This window comes from Pararge aegeria, chromosome 22 (genome assembly GCF_905163445.1).
Source record: "Pararge aegeria chromosome 22, ilParAegt1.1, whole genome shotgun sequence".
Taxonomy (NCBI): domain Eukaryota; kingdom Metazoa; phylum Arthropoda; class Insecta; order Lepidoptera; family Nymphalidae; genus Pararge; species Pararge aegeria.
Window position 1 is genome coordinate 14,388,268 of NC_053201.1, and position 20,397 is coordinate 14,408,664.

The 20,397-nt window shown below is 36.9% G+C and overlaps 1 protein-coding gene and 1 long non-coding RNA gene across 2 annotated transcripts in view; both read left to right on the forward strand.

Annotated features, from left to right (window-relative positions):
• The window catches only part of LOC120633828, a 79,811-nt gene extending 73,619 nt beyond the window's left edge, over positions 1-6,192 (forward strand). Inside the window, exon 3 of the long non-coding RNA XR_005659205.1 lies at positions 5,671-6,192. This is a non-coding gene — a long non-coding RNA (uncharacterized LOC120633828). The remainder of the gene's footprint in view (positions 1-5,670) is intronic.
• Positions 6,193-6,281: 89 nt separating this feature from the next.
• Positions 6,282-20,397, forward strand: part of LOC120633877 (fibroblast growth factor 10) — a 173,450-nt gene continuing 159,334 nt past the window's right edge. Inside the window, exon 1 of the mRNA XM_039904257.1 lies at positions 6,282-6,501. Coding sequence (XP_039760191.1) covers positions 6,282-6,501 — 220 coding nt within the window. The remainder of the gene's footprint in view (positions 6,502-20,397) is intronic.

A 20,397-nucleotide genomic window follows, 5' to 3' on the forward strand; every position in this document is an offset into this window, starting at 1 on the left:
ATAGTGTTTCAGTAAAGCAGATACAGCCCTAACATCACATGCAAAATTAAAATCAAGTGATTCTTGTCACTTATTAAACTATAATAAAGGTGCGTGTCGCTTAGGGTAGATATGCGCGTGTCGGTCTTTTGTCTTTAATAGGGTTGTCATAAGTAAAAACTCTAAATGTTTTCAATTAGTTTGTATGGAAAAATTCATATGCTTCTCTTGATTTAATATTTTTACAGGGCGATTGGTTACGAAATATACTTGTGCACCCTTCAACAGTATTTCGTAATTCGGTAACACGTTGTATAAAAAAACATTTTGTGGGCAGTCGAACCTCGTGATTTGTTATCAAGACACCACCTGATAGTCTAACGGAGCAATTAAGACAGAAGTTTCTCTCACTTTTACATAACACGGCACCTATAAACACATATAATACGCGTATTTAATTATCACTTTTACGTGTGGTCGTTGCCTCAGAGAGATGTGCTCGTAATTCTCACTCAATAAATAATCACTCGTTCTAACCTTGACACTGTGTAATTAAAATAAATACCTACTTACGATGTGGAGATAAGTGCATAAGACACTGTCTGTCTTATAAACATGTACTTTTCATTACTATCTGACTGCACCAGAAGGGTATTCTGTTATTGTTTTTTTTAATATACTTTTTAATTATTACAATTTAGCTCTTGACTGCAATCTCATCGGGTAGATAGTCTAACCTGTTAGGGAGTATGAGAGTTAAATTTAACGTAAAATATAAAAAAAAAAAAAATAGAAAGTGGACCGTAACAATATAAGAAGTCAAATAAACTCGTCGTGCAGTTTACTAGGCTAATTCTTACAAGGAAAATTGTATCCCATTTTATAGCAAATTACTAATTCTTAATATTATAATAGGATTTTTCTATAAGCTTACGTTTTATATAAACTTTGAACTTATTGAGAGAAATCTCAAGGATTTCATCTGGTAATTTGTTATAAAGAGATATACAATTACCCTTAAATGAATTACTAATTTTATGCAGCCTAGTAAACTGCACTACAAGTTTATTTGACTTCTTATATTATTATTTTTACAGTCTACTTTCTTTTTAAAATTTGTTACATTTTTATGTACATAAATTAAATTTTCAAATATGTATGTCATAATTTTAATTGCTTTAAATGTATCTCTTAAAGACTCTACTGGGCCCATTTTATATATTGCTCGAACAGCCCTCTTCCGATTACATGAATGATAAAAAAAAGCTTGGGTAAGAATTGCTCCAACTCAAAGGTAAATAAATATTAATTTGACTGTGAGATGTTGATAACCAAAAAAAACCCTCCCGCTAAGTTTGATGCGGGCTCTTCTTAGACCGGGGCGCGTTTGATAACCTTATTGCTTTAGTTTTAAGTTAAAGAATTTGACTTTTGGAATTCAACTGGCAACTTTTGCTATTCAAATACTTTTGCCTCTACACCTCTAGCCTTCACCTCCGATAAAGGTGGCAAAAAAACAAGATCGATAATTAAATGTGGTTAGAGACGTCCATTATAATCGATCCGGTCGTTCCTCACATTCATTCAACGTATCATGTTACTGATTGATGAGTGAGCGGTTGAACTTCATTGGTTCGTGAACGAACAATGCCTGTCATTGACCAATTACGCTCATAATTAATGTTTGGGATACTCGCTGATAGATACGTCTGCGTTAACAATCGAGGTTGCAAATATTAAGCTTTGATTTTTATTAATAGACTTCTCAGATAACTGACTTCTTAGTTATCTAATTAAGGTCTGATGTTATCATTAACCTTGTTTTTATGGTTCCGCAGGATATTTTATTATCAAGTAACCCTTTTGTCCGTATATCTCCAATAGTTATTTTTTCCAAAGGTTCCGAGCAACATCACTAAAATATCATCATAAAAATTATACCATTGCACGGACATGTAATTATTTTTTTTATTCCACTTCAAATTAGCCCTTGACTGCAATCTAACCTGGTGGGTAGGTGATGATGCAGTCTTAGATGGTACCGAGTTAACCTGTGAATATGTTTAATTCAAATTTCATTTATTATATAAGCACTTTTGAAACGTATGTAGTGACTCTACCACCGGTTCGGAAGGCAGATTGTTGAAACCCACACCCCTAATCGGTTTCTAAGCGGCACCGTACCGGAACGCTAATTCGCTTAGGCTTAGCGGCACGTTTTCGTCGATATGGTGGTAACTAGCCATGCCCGAAACCTCCCACCAGACGAGACCAGAGGAAAATCAAAAATTATGTATTCCCAAATTTCCCCGCCTGCCAGGAATCTAAACCGGGCCCTCCGATTCAAACCGTCAAAAATATTCAAGATCAATTTAATAATCCGACTACCTGTTTCACAAAATTAATAAAGAAAGCGTGAACTGGAATTAATTATGTGCTACTCATTATAAAATGAATCGAGAAGCCGTGAGCAGTGGCGAAATGGATTTGTTCTTAAATTGGTGAGTGGTGAGTGGTGACCCACAACCGACATCCGTTATTGCTGGGCGGGAGATGGCTCTGACGAATGACGAAACGAAAATAAACTAACAACGGATTTTATTATTGGTTTTTCGAGAAAGCACGCTGAAAAAGTTAATGATAGTTTTATCTTAACAAAGTATTTGTGTGTCAGTTTTTTGTTATCTGTCAAGATTCCTCAGTTTGATGTATTTAACGTTTGAATACGTCAAAATATAAAAAAACAAAGCGGCCACCAACTCGGCGATTCGTAGACGGCAACTTCAAAGACTCGGCACGTGCTGTACACCCGCAGTGCATATTGATGTATCGTGTTGAACTGATAGCGTAATTTTTTATAACAAACACATGTTATTACGAGTATTCATATGGCATACACTAAGTTTCACCAATTCGCTGATGCTAAGATTATTTTAATTGTGTGCGACAACTTGTTTTCAATAAACGCCCTCTCTTGGGCAAGTAAGCGCTGTGGTCATATAAGTGAAAGGTCCCAGGTTCGATCCCGGCGAAGACAATTTGGAAATTTATTATTTAAAAAAAAATTCTGGTCTCGTCTAGTGGGAGAATTCGGCCGTGGCTAGAAGCCACCGTGACGTGCCACGAAACAAACTAAGCGTTCCGATACGATGCGGCGTGGAAATCGATTAGCGGTACGGTGTCTTATAACTTACATAACACTAACAGGCACCATGTGATACATCATTACTTACCACCAGATGAGATTACAATGGCTAGTTAATAGCGAAAAAGGTGGAAGAAGGTGTGTTAGTCTTACCAGAAACCGTTCGCAAACAAAGTCGCGGGCCTCGCATAGACAAAGGTCATCGACATCGCTTCTTCAGCTGCAAGTCAAATATATGTCAAATTAAGAATTTGATTAATGTAGTGTCTTTTTTTCCGCAAAATTAATGAATAGACTAAAAAAGCGTGCGTGTGAATGAGATAACAATGAACTAAACTATTCCGACACGTGTTGGATGTGACGTCTGTAATTAATTTTGGTAATCCTCCGGAAAGAGCGCGACCATGTTAAAATAGACTTTAAAATAACGGCCACTAAATGGCTCAGACTAAACAAGTTTTTATAAGTTTATTTGACGATCTCCTACTTAAATTCTCTGGCGCAACGGTGAGCGCTGTGAAATTAAGTAGGAGGGCGCGGGTTCGATTCCCAGCAGTGGCAAATTTATGAATTTTCTCTAGTTTGGTGGGAGGCTTTGACCGTGGGTAGTTACCACCCTACCGACAAAGACGTGCCGCTAAGCGATTAACTGTTCCGGTGCGATGTCGCGTAGAAACCGATATGAACCGGTATTAATACCATACTCCCTAAAACGTTAGCCGGCTACCATCTTAGATTAGACTGCATCATCACTTCCCACCAGGAGGAGAGATGGCAGTCAAGAGCTAACTTGTAGTGGAATAAAAAAAATACCCGCAACTTCGAGTTTTTTTATTGCACTCTTTATTTATCTTGTTTTTGAAATTAAAAAAAAAAGATGGTGCAAGGCTGTTGTCAAATGAAACTGGAATTCCAGCTGTCTAACAAATTTCAGTAAGATCTTTGGAGCAATTGAGCCGAATATAGGTGACAAACTAACAAACGAATAGATACACTTTTTATGACGAGATAGCACTCAAATGTAGTTTTTGTGGATTTCTCTTTCCCTTCGTACAAATAAAAAGCGAAAGTCCATAAGAGTTTGATAGATTTAAAAATACACGCCTTGGTAGGAATATCTCCAAAAATTAAGTTTAATTTATTGACGCTGTGTTTGGTCCGTCTGTCAGTCAGTCGGTAATTCAACAGTTTTACAGCTTTTGTGTGAGTGACATTACGATGTTGTTTTATATCGAAACGATGTTTCAGCGAATTTAAAACCAATGTTTTTTTTGTTACATATATATACATATGTAACAACAATTAATTATATAATTTATATTATTTATAATATAAAATATTTAAATATTTTATATTATAAATTTGAATGTGTGGATGTTTGTTACTCTTTACGCAAAAACAGATTTGGATGAAATTTGGCTAGCATGCAGCCTCTGACATGGAAAAGAACATAAGCTACTTTTTATCCCGATTCCTTAAATAGTTCCCAAGGGAAAATTGAAAAAGGTTTACGAGCTAATCCACGGAAGACAGCTTTGAAATTTGGTATGCAGTCGCGGGGAGTAGCTAGTTGTATGATATGTTTTGGAAAGGGCTATTAGGGGTTTTCAGCTTGAAGCCTACATGCTTGGCTTTAAGGATTATTATCCACATAAGGACATTAATTGTCTAACTTGGATCTTGACTTGAAAATTCTAATTATGGAACTCGAGACCTTGCGATCCGTCAAATAACTTAACCACTAGACCAATGAGCCAATCGTTGTATGTCTGCATAAAGTCGTATTTGCCCATAAACTGATCAGCTCCTTGTGATTTATCTCGTAATAATGTTTTGTTATGAAGGGCTCTGGTGTTATATTTGTTTGTTAAATATTATACTATTTCAAAGGGTTTGAGTTATTTGAGTTTCACACTTGGGCTGCGAAGCGAATAATTGTTTAGTTTTGTAAATGGTTTCAACGTTTCCCTCTTTTGTTTTTATTTGTGATCAAACAATTTTAATATTTCGTGCTTTAAATCCTGTCCGTGTGAATGAATCTGGAGCAGCTTCTTAAAATAATTTGTTTGTATATTTTTCTCTGATTTGTTATAAAATACCGTTAGTTGTAGCATACAATATTGTTTGAAGACTTTATATTTGCATGAAAGTTGACTATTACATTATGAAAATTAAGCTTAATTTGCTATACTCTGCGAAAAGCAGGAGAATCTGTATGGTGTATTCAATCCTTAATCGCCACACCAAACAGATCATCGGCAATGTAGGGTATATTTCACCATACAGATTCTCCTGCTTTTCGCGGAGTATAGCAAAGTAAGCTTAATTTTCATAATATATCATGGATTTCCGCAAAGTAACGCCTGCTTCCATCCTATATTCACTATAACATGTGTTTAATTCTTTTGTAATTCAATAATACCAAAGTTCATTCAGCCCAGGTACCCTTTTCTACAAATAGTATTATTACATTACAACATAGTATAAGTTACACACAGACATTAATGTCCGCGCTATTATTAACGCAGACCTATCATTTGTTGCAGATTGTGAGACGGCGCCCGCAAATCGGATCGTCTGTGGCTTCGTGAAACCGTCACGTGTGGTGCAACACATAATGCAACTCATACAAAACAAACACAAACGACAGACGAAACTAAATTCCAACTACTACACCTAGAAATCCAACAATCAACGCCTAAATTGTGCGGTGGCAAAATAATATTATGCTTTATAATTTAGTTAGTGTGACAGTCAATATAAAAGTTACATATTCAGCGTCAGTTTTCATGCACAATAAATTACATTAACAGTGAATAGTTTTAATAGTAATATGCGTGATGATTGGTTCGTGAATCCCGTGAATGTGACTGGTTTCGGAGTCCCGTATCGGGCGCCAAGGTTGAAAGTCCCACATCGGGAGCCAAGTTTCGTTTGTGAAGTCCCACATCGGGCGCCAAGTTTCGTTTGCGAAGTCCCATTTCGGGCAAAAAGTTCAAGAGTCCCGTGTTGGGCGCCAAGATTGAGAGTCCCACATCGGGCGCCAAGTGTAGTACGCGGACCGTCGGTGGGCGGAGTGAGGGGGCGGTCGGGAGGGGTTATGCGCCGCGTCTGAGCAGTGACGGCGCCCGCGCGGCTGCCATGGGCGCGGCGCGACATGGTCCCGCGCTCGCGCCCCCTGCGGCTTCTGCTCGCGGCGCTTGCCCTCGCCTCGTGCGCCGCCGCACCTGCGCCCGAGCCGCGCGCGCAACGCTCGGCGAACCTGAGCCACATTACGGGCACGTCGCGTACAATACAGATGTTCCTCAAGAATCGCTATCTGCAGCTGATGCCGGATGGCACCGTCAACGGCACCACAGACGTCAGCAGCGTTTACAGTGAGTACCTGTACATTTTAATCTTCTTCAGTAATTGATGCCGATAAATATTGTTAAAGAATTATATAATTTGTGCCTTTAGATACTGTGTACGTCTTTTACATTATAATAAAAAATATATTTATTTCAGAGGTTTGAACCCTTTTCTTCTTTAGTAGTTGCAATATAGATAAATTTGAATAAAATGAAACTGCGTAAATTTTTCTAACGACAAAGACGTCTTGCAACTTTTTCCATTATTCATCAGACATCAATATTGTTTAATTCCTTGCCGGCTTTTTCTCGGTACAATCAGCTTTCTGAACCGGTGGTAGAGTCACTGCAAAAAGACATATTTAAGCCTACTTGAAAAAAATAATTTTGAATTTTAATATTTCTCGATTTTTTCGGTAAGGAATTTCGGTAAGGAATTTTATTAATGCACATGAGGAACTGAAAAATAAAATGTAAAAATAAACTCTGTCCACAGCTTTAACATGAAAGCTCAGCGAAGCATTTTAATTGCACTTCTCAATTTCTATAGCATTTCCATGTCGTATTGCGGTTGGAATGTTTCCATTTCCCGGTATGCGATTACGACCCGGCGCGGCGTCGGCGTGTAATGGACACGGCATGAGCAATGTTATGCCGGTCGATATCACCTTCGCGGAAGCTCATTGCGGTTAAAGAAATGACAATACATACAGACTGATATTTACTCATAGCGAACGTATTGTTCGCTATGAGTAAATATCAGTCTGTGTGTAATGTATATCATATCACGATATTAGAAGTGAAAACTTCCTATTGCGCGTCGAGCACTTTTCGGTTGGACAAAAAGCGTGTATCTCGCATCATGTTCACCGAACGCTTTTCCTGAGCTGCATGTTTACTATATATCTACTCTACATCTTTTGGTTTACCATGAAGAGTTAATGACCAATTTTAACTTTAATCATTAATCTAATTCAATAAATTTCACTTCTATCGGTAGCACCCAAATATTTTTTAAATGTTTAATTTTTAATGAATGACAAATTAGGACATGGAAGAAATTCGCACTAACAATAATGGTCAGGTGTGTTTTAAACGATACCCAAATTTCCGTAGACAAACCAAAGAAACACTTTACCATCTTTAATCCGACATATTTAACTCTGATAGTAGGCATGATTTACCTTTGCTGAATTCGTGACACGGAGGAGCTTAGCCTTTTTCGACCTATTTATTATCACCTATTTATTGCATTTCAGTTTTAGGTACTGTTTTCGGAATAATATTAGACAAATAGGTTATCTTCAATAATAATGTGAGATGGTGATTTCAAAAAGAACACCCAGATAACTTTGTTGTGGCCTCCTTCTTAGACCTGGGCATATTTGGAACCCTCACAGCTTTGGTTTTAAGTGTACGAATGCGGTTATCGGATTTTTCTTACTGCCATGTATTACACATTTTTTTGTAATGTACGCATCAAAAGTGTCATCTATGTGCCTATTCAAATAAATAAATATTTGACTCGACTTTGATTATTACTGTGATACAAGAATAGATGAAATCGATATAGGAAAAAAACTATAAAAGTTTAATATATATATATGAAATATAATTTAATTGTAATAAAAATACTAACTTCACAAGGACGTTGATTTAATAAAGCGGAACATTATATTTCATTTAAAAATATAACCCCAAAAGACTTAACAGGCTATAAAATATTTATATAGTATACCTACTTTTGTAAATCAACAAAGACATTTATGTGGGAAACGAGAAAACGGTCGATAAACTTATTTTAATTATCATAAATTTCAAATGAATTCCGAAAATTCAAGCAAATATTTTCGCTAATGGCCGAAATTTGTTTTTTATTATACGTTTTATAGTTTCAATTAATGACGACCAGACGACTGCCAGACGACTGTTGCGTAATACCAACCTGGCGTGGCCGATACGATTCACCATTTAATTCTAAAATAAGTTATCGTCCCTCGTTATAATATCGTATCGGCATACAATTTGCGTTTTATCTCGTTCGATAAAACATGATATGGTATCAATAAGAGGCTTCGGACCTGGATTTTACTCTATCGTTTGTGTTCTATATTCAAAAACGTTTACCATTACGACTCAAAACTCACTGGACACTGATGATGAGAAGCTGTAATTGTAACTACTATTGAAATGTCCGTCAGAATAACAACGTGGAAATTTGCTTTAAAATCCTCTTTCCTTATTTAGATAAAAAGGGTGTATTCTTTTACATGACATGACTGCATATACCTTTAGTCACTCAGGAATAGTTAGGGTGCTAATGCATCCGCCATATAACCGTAACCGTAGCTTCAGATTTCCATCTTTTTCCAACTTTTCAGAATTCTGTTATTTATTATGTCTTGCATTGTTAATATAGTTGCAATTTCAATTTTTGTACCTTTACTGCCGTAATAGTCTACATTAAAGTTAAATAAAACCTAGATTTTGTTAACATTTTTTATTTTTGTTTATCACCCTATTAAAGACGAAGTAGTACCCAACAGTTAGTAACCAGGGTATGTCAATTAAGCGGTAATTTTTATAAACGGTCCACTATATTATAAAATCGTAATTAAAGAACACGCGGTCTATAATTTTATCAGTCTATGGCTCACAGTGACATTAATCATAGACAATAGCAGCATATTAAAAAGCAACAAAAAAAAAAGCAAAATCTAGATAGGTAATTAACCATAGCGTTTGACGCCTAAATAGTAGATAATAACAATACGGCAGATCTAAATGTTTAATCTATTTTGATCTAGGTAATTATAGGCTGGGCTTAGAACTGACTGTCAAATCGTAATAATGACTCAATTACAAGTGAGGTCGCTCCGGGCCAACGCTCGGTGGTCCGATTGTAATCGTAAAAGTGTAATAAGTGCTTCAGTTTCGTATTACGTGTGTTGATTGACATTGGATCTTTATCGTTCAAAGTGTTCAAACAAACAACGCAAGAAGCAAACGTTTGGTGCCAATTCTGTGTCATATACAATTCTAAGTTAAACTAAATTTTTTCAAGTTTCAAAAGATGTCAATATTTCACTATCTTCTTTATAGCATTCTTTTTAAAACCATCATCATCATTCATATTTTGTTTATTTCGAGAATATTTTTGACACTTATAACCCCGGAACATTCCTTAGAAGCTAAATTAAGACAAGGCAATGATAATTGATAAAGTTTTTGGTGATTTATTTAATTGTCATAGTGCTCACCTATTTCTTGCACAACCTTACTTAACCCATCTAAATAAATTCATCATCATCATCATCACTTTAACCGATTTAAGACCACTGCTGGACTTACTCGTAGGTCGTTTGTAGGGAGTTCAAAATCCCATGGTCCTAGGCCGATCGTTTCCATCGGCTCCCAGCGACTCGTTTGATGTCGTCTGTCCACATCATTGGGGGCCGACCAACGCTGCGTTTCCTGTGCGGGGTCGCCATTCCAGACTCTTGGAACCCCAATGTTCTTCGGTTCTCCGAACTACATGCCCCACCCATTACCACTTCAGCTTTGTGGTTCGCTGGGCTATGGAGGTAACTTTGGTTCGTATACGGATCTTCTCATTCCTGATTTAAGATGAGAAACGAAATAAATTAAAAAATGGACATCCATGAAATCTTAAACCATACAGTACATAAATAAAAAAGTGTTAAAACACATCTATTAAGTCAAGGTGGCTATCGAATAAATGGATTTCTTAATGATTAAGATGCTGGAAAGCAATCAGATCCGCTTTTATCTCGCAACATATATATTATAACGTAATAATGCTGCTTAGTTATTAAATATTAAAGTTAAAAACAAAAACTGGAAGCAGATAGATCTGTGCTTTCAAAACTTATGTAAAATAGACTTACTCGAAAAACGATATAATATAATTTGAGTAACTAATGACTTAGAATTTTAAATACTTTTAATAGTGATTAAAATTTGATGACCTTTTTTAAGCATAGTGTTTACGTAGGTATCGTCAATGGAGGTTTGATAGGATGCTTTGCATTAAAGACAATACCAGATTACGAAAATATTATTTAGGTATCATTTGCAAGGGATTGCAACTGTTTGTTCAATTCAACTATAATTTAAAAAGTATTAAGTAAGTATATTAAATATTATAATTTCAGGCAGTAAATTAAAGCAATAAATCAGTCGTAAAAATATGTTAAATGAATACGGTGGTATTTTTAGCTATTTGTCTGTGAACGTGGCCATTAAACAAAATAAGATCAGTAGCAGATAATTGGGTGATTTACTACAATAATATGAATATGTTATTACTTTAAATTAGATGTTAATGGTTCAATGTGTAAACGTTTTTATATCAAAAGAAAAGTTGCTGATGAGCCATTTAAATGTATTCGTATTTATCATACAATCATTCCACCGAGAAAATATAACTTTATTTCGGAATAAACTGTGATTTATTTATAAAAGCAATATAATCAAGGTCGAATTATTTTTAAAAACTAGACCTACTTGACAACATTAATTAATAAATAAATATACTACGACATCGCCATCTAGTCCCAAAATAAGCGTAGCTTGTGTTATGGGTACTAATCTGATTGATGAATATTTTTATGAATTACATTACATAAATACTAATGTACTACACAACATTAGATACAATTTGTTTCTTAAAATAAGTAAAGTCTACTTGTTTAAAAACATTTAACTGATTGGAATAGAGTATTTAGGCTTATTTAGTAAGAGAAGTTACTTTTTCCATTTAATATATCTAAGCCGCTTCAATCTGTTAGATTCAAATACTCAATTGCATCATAATACATTAATAACCGTTGCCAAAACGACTACCATGATTAAGCCATAAAACATCATGTTTATTCCTATTGCCAAATTAAAAACGATTTAATGGTAAAAAAATAGTGTGTGGATAGTAAGAATCGTTTTCGAAATTCATTATGTAACAAAATTAAAAATAGGAACATTTATGCAAAAATGCGTCTTGTGGTGACGACAGATCAGAACACAGGTGTTACCAACTCTCTTCCCGTGGCTGGCGTACGGGCGACTTGGGGAATGTAACGGAGAACGCAACAGCGACTCTACTGCGAACACTGGTCTGTCCAGCGTCCAGCGGAGGGTTTGAGAGAGAGACACACCCACCCATTGGAGAGGCCTTTAGTCCAGCAGTGGACTGATTATGCAAAATTAGCTATAAAGAATTTTGCGTAGTTTAATTATTTTTATTTTAGCTTGAATTTAAATTCACATTTGCAGAATGATGAATGTGGAAATGCAGTATAGTATTTAGTGTTTACGTCTCACAAAGCTCGGACATAAATTTTATTTTTAAGTGCACCTTGTCATCCAATAAATTAGAGGGGTCATTATAAATCACCTACTTTCTGTTGGGATACTTGCTAATGTCGGTTCCTTTTTTTGGGCAAAAGCCGTGATGTTTAGTGTCATCATCAGCATCACTTCAACCGTTTGACATCCTCTGCTGGACAGTGTTTGTAGCATTCCAAACATCCACGTTCTTGGGCCGCTTCTTCATGTGTTGATGTTAAGTGTGAAAACTTTAAATTGTTAATTTTCAAGGGCTGTTCCCCTTGACTTCGTTCTCGTTTTTTTGGATTTTTTTTTAATTTGGTGGCAGTGTTTGCAAACTGTAAAAAAGGCTAATGTAATATAAGTCCCGCGTTTAATTTTACCAGCTGTTTTTCCGTGATAAATATTATCCTATTTCCATCTCCAGAATGTAAGCCACATGTACGCCAAAATATGCCTAGTGGGTGAGGCTTCGGCTTCCCTCTCAGTACGGTTACCGGCATGCCTGAGAGTTCTCCATAATGATCTCAAAGGCGTGTAAAGTTAACCACGCCGCAATTGGCCAGCGTGGTGGAATACGGCATAAACCCTTAGGCTTATTCAGAGAGAAAACCGGTGTGTCCACTACACACCGGAAATGGATTGTTGTTGATGATGATGATGATGTAAAGATTTGCTGGTAAACCAGTCCGATCGATGATTTGATTAGCAAGAATTACATTGTTGTGTAAACCCTTTACCTGTACTGGTTACAAAGTTTCCATTTTCACGCAAAAGGCGTTGATTTTAGAGTCAAGATTCTTAAAAGGAGGAACATTTTGAAAACAATGCAATATGCAGGCAAATAGGCCAAAAATACTTGTAGCATAGAAAATACTAGGTATTGTTCGACCCACGACAGATTAAAGATTATTCACATATAAATAGAAATCGCGTGTCCGATCTGTGCGTGAAGGATTTATGTGCTCCGCGAACCATAAACTACGAGACGTGTAAGTTTTTTTTGTGTTAATAGGTACTAGCTGTTTCCCGCGACTTTGGATCTTTAAAAGCTCCACGGGAAGCGTTTATTTTCCGGGGTAAAAAGTTCTACTTATGTCAATCTCCAGGATGCGACCTATGTGCTTAATTTCGTCAAGAAATTAAGTGTTTGATTAACTCACATAGGTAATACACGAGTAGAAGATGGAGCACAAACGCTATAATATAAAAAAAAATCTAATTCATAAATCATAGAATTAAAAATGTCCAAAAACAATCAAAACGCATAATGATGCTCACAACTTTTTCTCATTTCCCCATTTTATGGTTAACGTTTAGAACATTATATGAAAATGAATTACAGTCAACTGCTAAATGGAATAATGTGACTAACCGCCTTTTCGAGAAACACTCCTAAATTAGAGTGGTTTTTGATGCTTCAATATTAGTTGTGTACACGGTGTCTGTAAGTTCTTAATCCTGTATGTTTCCTGATCTCTCTCTTTAGTCGGTCCCTCATGACTGAGGATGGTGATCGCTGCTATAGCGAGTAATCTTGTCATATCTGATCTCTCTCCATCGGGTCCAATCTTTGGTGATTTGTATTGCCTTATAGAAGGTACGGGCACCAGTTTCTCTTAGTCTGACCACCGGGTTGGAGATCTGCCACGGGGACGTTTGCCTTCTACATTTCCAACCACTATCAACTTTTCAATGCTCTCGTTTCCGCGTCGTATGATATGTCAAAAATAACTAAGGATGCGCTGAAGGCAGATGGTAGAGAGACGTGTTTTCATTTTAAGTTGTGAAAGAATTGATACATTTGTGCGTTTGGCAGTCCACGGTATGCGTAGCATTCGCCTCCAGCACCACATTTCGAACGCATCAATTTGCTGTCTTTCTCTAGCGCGAACAGTCCAAGTTTCTACGCCATAAAGGAAAATAGGAAAGATTAGTGCTTGTACCAGTCGCAATTTGGTTCTATTCGTTATGCTACGATTCTTCCAGATATTTGTTAACCTAAGCATCGCATCCTTAGCTGTCGCTATTCGTCGTTTTATTTCGGAAACGCATGAGCCATCACTAGAGATTAAGGAACCCAGGTACGTATAAGTCTCTACAGTGTCTATACCCTGTATGTTTACTGATACGGGGTCGCAATTCCATCGCAATCTCTTCCTTACTTATTTATACAAAGTTGTAATTATCTAATGTCGATAAATAATCAGAATAGCACTTGCAAAGCTGCGATGCAGGAAGGCATCAGTGTTGTAATCGGCCCGCATATATCGATGGCGACTGTTTGATCTCGACACTTTGATCGAGCTAATCGCTGTGAAGTAATTACGGGAACTAGTCGCCAACAAAAAACATAATTGAACTTGAGGGGAAAACAATAAATTTTGCGAGGGTGTGCATTAGGGTGCTGCTACATTGAGTGTGTCTTTAAAATGGACTATGAGTGACCATAATAAATTGTACTTATTCAGACAATCAACTATGAGACTTTACAGAAAAATAAAATCATATAAAACAAAAAAAATATTAATTAAAGTTTTTGTGTCCGATGACCATGGGCCCATAATTACAAACGCAAGCGCCGCAAAAAAAAGTTCAGTTACCCTGGAGATGTCACTTAAAAAGTTCAAAGTATATACATCGCCATCTAGCCCCAAAGTAAGCGCAGCTTGTGTTGTGGGTACTAAGATAGCTGTTGAATATTTTTATGAATATAATACACATTAATACTTATGTACCTACTAGCTGTTACCAGCGACTTTGTCTGCGTTTGATTTTGTTTTTTTTGATTTGGCATTAAATTTAGTTGTAGTTTAAAAAAAATGTAAAGTACTCAGTATCGCTAAGCCTTGAATGAGGGGTTTGCTGCTGTCCGCTGAGGAGTTCTGTACTCTATCTCCAACCAAAGTTTGGACAAAATGAAACACATATTATAACCTCCATAGTACAAAAATAATTATTTAAATCGGTTATTATTTGTCGGAGTTATGGTATAAATCGTCAAACACTTTCATTCCCTCTCCCAAAGGGACCGAGCTTAATGTCGGGATAAAAAGTATCCTATATTACATTTAACAATTCCAAGAATATGTGTACAAAGTTTCATGAGGATCAGTTAAGTAGTTTTTGCGTGAAAGCGTAACAAACAAACTTACATTCACATTTATAATAGTCGGGATAGTGATAGGGATACAGATAAACACTCAGACACTATACAGAAAAACAATCATGTTCATCACACAAACATTTTTCACTTGTAGGAATCGAACCCACGGCCTAGGACTCAGAGAGCAGGGTCGGTGCCCACTGCGCCAGTCGGCCGTCTAAATAGTTTTAAATGGCAATGTAAGATGGTGATAACGAAAAAACAGTCGGGAGTTCGGTAATGTGGAGACCGCTACAGGCTTCATCTTAGACCAGGGAGCGTTTGGAACCCGTGTATCTTTGTCGAATGTAGGTATGTACATATTTTACATTTAAAATAAACATCAAAAGTGCTATCTTTATTCTATGTTCGTATTTGATTAAAGAAATGTTTGAGTTTGACTTACGAGGTAGGGTCAACATAACACATCAAAATTTAGACACATCCAATTTTTTCCGGGCACTACTAATAATAGTATTGAATTAATGTTAAATTTCAAAGTATACCCTCAATGTAGCGGCACCTTTACGGAATCATGCAGGCGCATCGACGACAGAGAGATTGATAGCCCGGCGGTTTAATATAGCAATTTGCGCCTGTTAGCGACGCGCCGTGACATCATCATTACCGCGCGGTCGGGTAACTGCCGCGCTTTGAAAAATGGAAATTTCACATTTTGAATAACAAATTTCATGCAGTGTTTAACTGGTCGGCCGGTTGAGTTTAATCTAATTGGGATCGCGTGAAGGTTTTAATTGGATATCGGTAGGCAAAGTTTTGAGAAGGGGTTCAGTTTATTCGTTTTGTCTGGAATTCGCAAATTGTGCATACTCGATGTACCTAACTCAGTTGCAAGAAAATCTCTTAAAAAATATTTATTTTTTATAGTGTTTTTTGACATCTTGAATTTAAACTACTTTGTGATCATTTCCAGAGTATTCCGGTGGATTGTGTTGTAACTAATTTTGGCATACATTTGTCCAGACTTATGGTTGGTAAGCTGAATATGTCAATAGCCCTTTAGCCCAGTGGGTAGGACTTCGACTTCACTTTCGAGAGAGCGAGTTCGAATCCCAGCACGCACCTCTAACTTTTCTAAGTTATGTGCGTTTATAGCAATTAAAAATATCACTTGCTTCAACAGTGAAGAAAAACCTCGTTAAACCTGCATGTCTGAGAGTTCTCCTTAATGTTCTTAAAGGTGTATGTAGTCCACCAATCTGCACTGGGCCAGCGTGGTGGACTACGGCCTTTACCCCTTCTCATTGTGGGAACCCGTGCCCTGTAGGGCCAGTAATGGGTGGATGTTATTATAGGCCGCGACGTACGCCGGCAGATTTCAGAGGATGCTCACTCGATTACAGAGGATAAAAGTCAAACAAGTTAACTGTTTTTCTCATGGTTTTTATACAAATGGTTTCCTATCGACATGTTTCAAAATTATGTCTGCTCTTTTTTTCAGCCCTTACCTAGCTACAAATTAAAAATGATTATTTAGGAAGGTGGGGCGGCGGATATTAAGTGGAACTCATAAATAATATTTATTATATTACTTTTATGTATTTTGTATATACTATATATTCAAATTTTATTGTATTAGTATGTAGAATTTTGTTATGATTTAGATATATTAAATATCCTTAGTAGTTATTTTGAAGTATATTGTACATTTATTTGAACTATGCAAACAATTAAATCATCTAACTCTCATCCTGGGGTAGCGTGAAGAGATCTCTTATAGAGATAAGCTTTCCTTTGTACACTTCACGTGTCTGATGTTCACAATCACAATTTATGGTACATAAATAATAAATAAATAATATGCTTTAAAGCTGGAGGAAACCTGCATGCCTGAGAGTTCTTCAGAAGGTTCTGAAAGGCGTGTGAAGTTTCATCTCTCCGCATTGCCGCAATCTGACCAGCTTGGTTGACTACCGCTGACACCGTTCTCATTCTGTGAGGAGACCTGTAGTGGTCTGATAATGAGTAGATAATGATAAAATGTGATACCGAATGTTTGTTGGTATAGTTATGGTATAGTTATGCGGCTATTGCCTAACAAAACTTCGGGTTACCGATAGAATCGAATAGACAGTTTCATCTGCCATAAATTAATGTACCGATTTGAATATTACAAATGGCCATTAGATAAATATAATTAGGATGAAATTACCATCTAAAACAATTTCTCCGCGCAATTGGGTCAAGTCACAAATGTCACAGCGCGTCTGGCGCCCGTCATCGCACTGTTTATCTGCAACACGAAACAACAGACAGACACTTTCTAATACCATTATATTTAGAACTAGCTTTTGACCACAAATCAAAATCCCCGCAGGAATCTTTCGTTTTTCCGGGTTAAAAATATACTACGTCCATTTTTAATTTATAGTTATAATTGACGCATCAAGCAGATGGCCCACCTGATGGTAAGTGGAAAACCATCGCCTATAAACAGAGCGACCCTTTACAGGACATGCAAGGAACACATCCTGCAACATGCCGCCCTGTGTCCATCAATTTGAGGAGTAGGTGTTAATCCACAAGTGCCTGCAATCACACCGGCAACCACGCCCTTCAGACCGGAACACAGCATTGCAGCAATGCTACTTAGCGGCATCTGAAACTAATATTAATTTACTTACTCAGATAAATACAGTTAAATAAATGTAAATATACATGACATAAAAACATTTGACGGCCGATTGGCGCAGTGGGCAGCGACCCTGCTTTCTGAGTCGAAGGCCGTGGGTTCGATTCCCACGACTGGAAAATGTTTGAGTGATGAACACGAATGGTTTTCAGTGTCTGGGTGTTAATCTATATATGGGTGTTAATAAAAATTATTCATCAGTTATCTTAGTACCCATAACACAAGCTACGCTTACTTTGGGGCTAGATGGCGATGTGTGTATTGTCGTAGTATATTTATTATTTATTATTATTATTATTTATCTACCGGTCTAAAGCCTGGCAAGGGCGATCAGACGGCCAGACAGGGGCGACAGATTCGGTCAGGGAGACAGGCGGTGTTGTTGGACTCGCCTATACTAGAATGTAATGTACTTGGCTGCGAGTGAACTACAACAGAATCCCAGTCGATTCAGATGGTGAGCGAGGCTGGCTGGGATTAAACCATCCGCAGAAGTAACGATAAGGATGGTAACCTTGTCAACTAGACCTAAATACTTACGTTATTTCTCTGTCTCAGGCCTCACCAGGTTCTCGCCATACGGAATCGTGATGTTTACCAAAACATCCTCGACTGTGCCCGGTCCATTATGCAGACCTCTTTCAGACATCAGTTTCTTATCCGATTATAAAAAGTGCAAATGTTAATAAGCCTTTACGTTACCGAAATCCTCATTATCCACCTTAGGGAACTTGAGGAAGATCCCGTACGATAATTATATCGATCTTGGAATGCGTTAACGATTAAAAATCGCTTTAGTTACGTCACTATGCCCAAAATAGGATGCTCGGTGTGTCATATTGATTTTAATATCGACAAAGAATAAACAATAATAACAGAGGCTCTGAATTAATTTAGATAAACATTATAAATACTACCCAACAAATAAAAAATCTGTAAATTAATAAATTCGGAGGATCGGGAATTTTTAAAAAAGAAAAGAGGATCGGGAAGGAGTGATTCATGCATACTCACGAAACGTTTATGTTAAACGTTTATCTATTTAATGTTTCAAAATCTGTACCACCGCTTCGGCTATCACCGCACAAATTCCAATTTCCGAAAACATGTTTGTTTGAGACATAGAACAATCAGTTGGGCGGTTGGCTTGGACTTCGCATGCCTCTCTCAAAGCAGGATTCTCTCTACTAAATTTTGTTGGAAAATAAAATGCCAGTATTATATGCAATCTGATCGATGCACATGGCCTACTTAACTTATTTACTAGGCTCCGTAGCTATATGTAGGTGTATAGCTATTAAACACTATCTGAACCGGCGACATCGGGTCAGCATCTGATTTATTGCAACAATGAACGTAAATATGACTGTAGGTAGTTACCAACATAGTATGCAATATGTTTGATCAGAATTAGTACAAGATTCGCTCTCTCGCAATCGAGGAGTGGTTTCCACTATGGAAATATTTGAACAGTGAAATTCATCTTACATTAATTGTATTAAAGCTCTAATTTAAGTATAATTTTTTAGCTCGGGCTTTTGACAGAAAGTTTGTATAACATAAATCGGAAGTACCGGATTTGAAACTTTAAAACGATTGACATTATGTAAATTTTACTTTGTCGATACAGAATTTAAAAATCGCAAACGACTCTTCGATTGCGAGCCAGCAAATCTTGTCCTAAACGCTACAGTATATTTCGAAAATATTGATTTTTTACATAATATATAGTCCAGAGAGTATTTTAAAAAAATACTAAAGAACAGAATAAAATTAATAAACTAGTAGCCTCCCATACAGCAAACGTGATTTTTACCGGAACACTACGTGCGCGATTCCAACTCGCACGTAGCCGTTTTTTCTATTACTTGTTTTGATATGAAACTCTAAAAAATCAATTGCACTGAAATGTTCGGTAACAATACTGTTATTATGCTCGAGTGTTGTCTCACCGCGCAAGCACTCGACAGACAGACGGACGGGCAAAAATAAACACCCGTCAGATGTTCACGCTGGGATATTTTTCACGCTGACATTCGGAATTTCATGGCTGAGTGATACGTAACGTTTGTAGATCACGCCTAGCCATGCTCAGTTTTTATGATTATTCGTTAAAACTGGCTTCAAAAATGGAAACTTCAACTGACTTCCAATTCCAAAAGGATAACGTTATTAATATTTGTTTAAGTTGATATTCTTTATCTAAATGAATCTGCTTGTGGTGGCTAGTCTTTTATTGAAAGCTGAAGCCATTGGTGCAATTAAACTTAATTGACATGTCTAAAAATAGTGCTATCCTGTTCCGCGGGATAAAGTGTGAATGGGGCAACTTTCAAACTGGTCATGCGAACAGCAGAATTAGCAGCATCGGTACAACAGCATCGGCAGTGTCTCCTATTTTGTCTGAATTTAGATAGGTTGATTTATGGGCATATTTGGGGAAATAAAGAATTAAGTTCTGTTCATTGCAATCTTTTAAGAGACTGTCTATATATTCTTCTTTCAGGCAAAACTGAGCAAAAACTGAGCAGTCTTTCAAAACTATAATATTGAAGTAGTTTAATGTACACAAATAATAACTTAATTATTTCTAAAAGAACTAGAATTATGGACATAGATTAGCGAGTTACGACTTTTCAGAGCTGAAGTGGCAGAGCACGGTGGACCGAGAGACATTGGGATGCTAAGCTGCAGGAGTGGTCGCTGTGGACAGACGACTTAAACGAGACGCAATGCATAGCTAGATGCGAGCTGCACGAAACCGTAGCTTGAGGTCGTC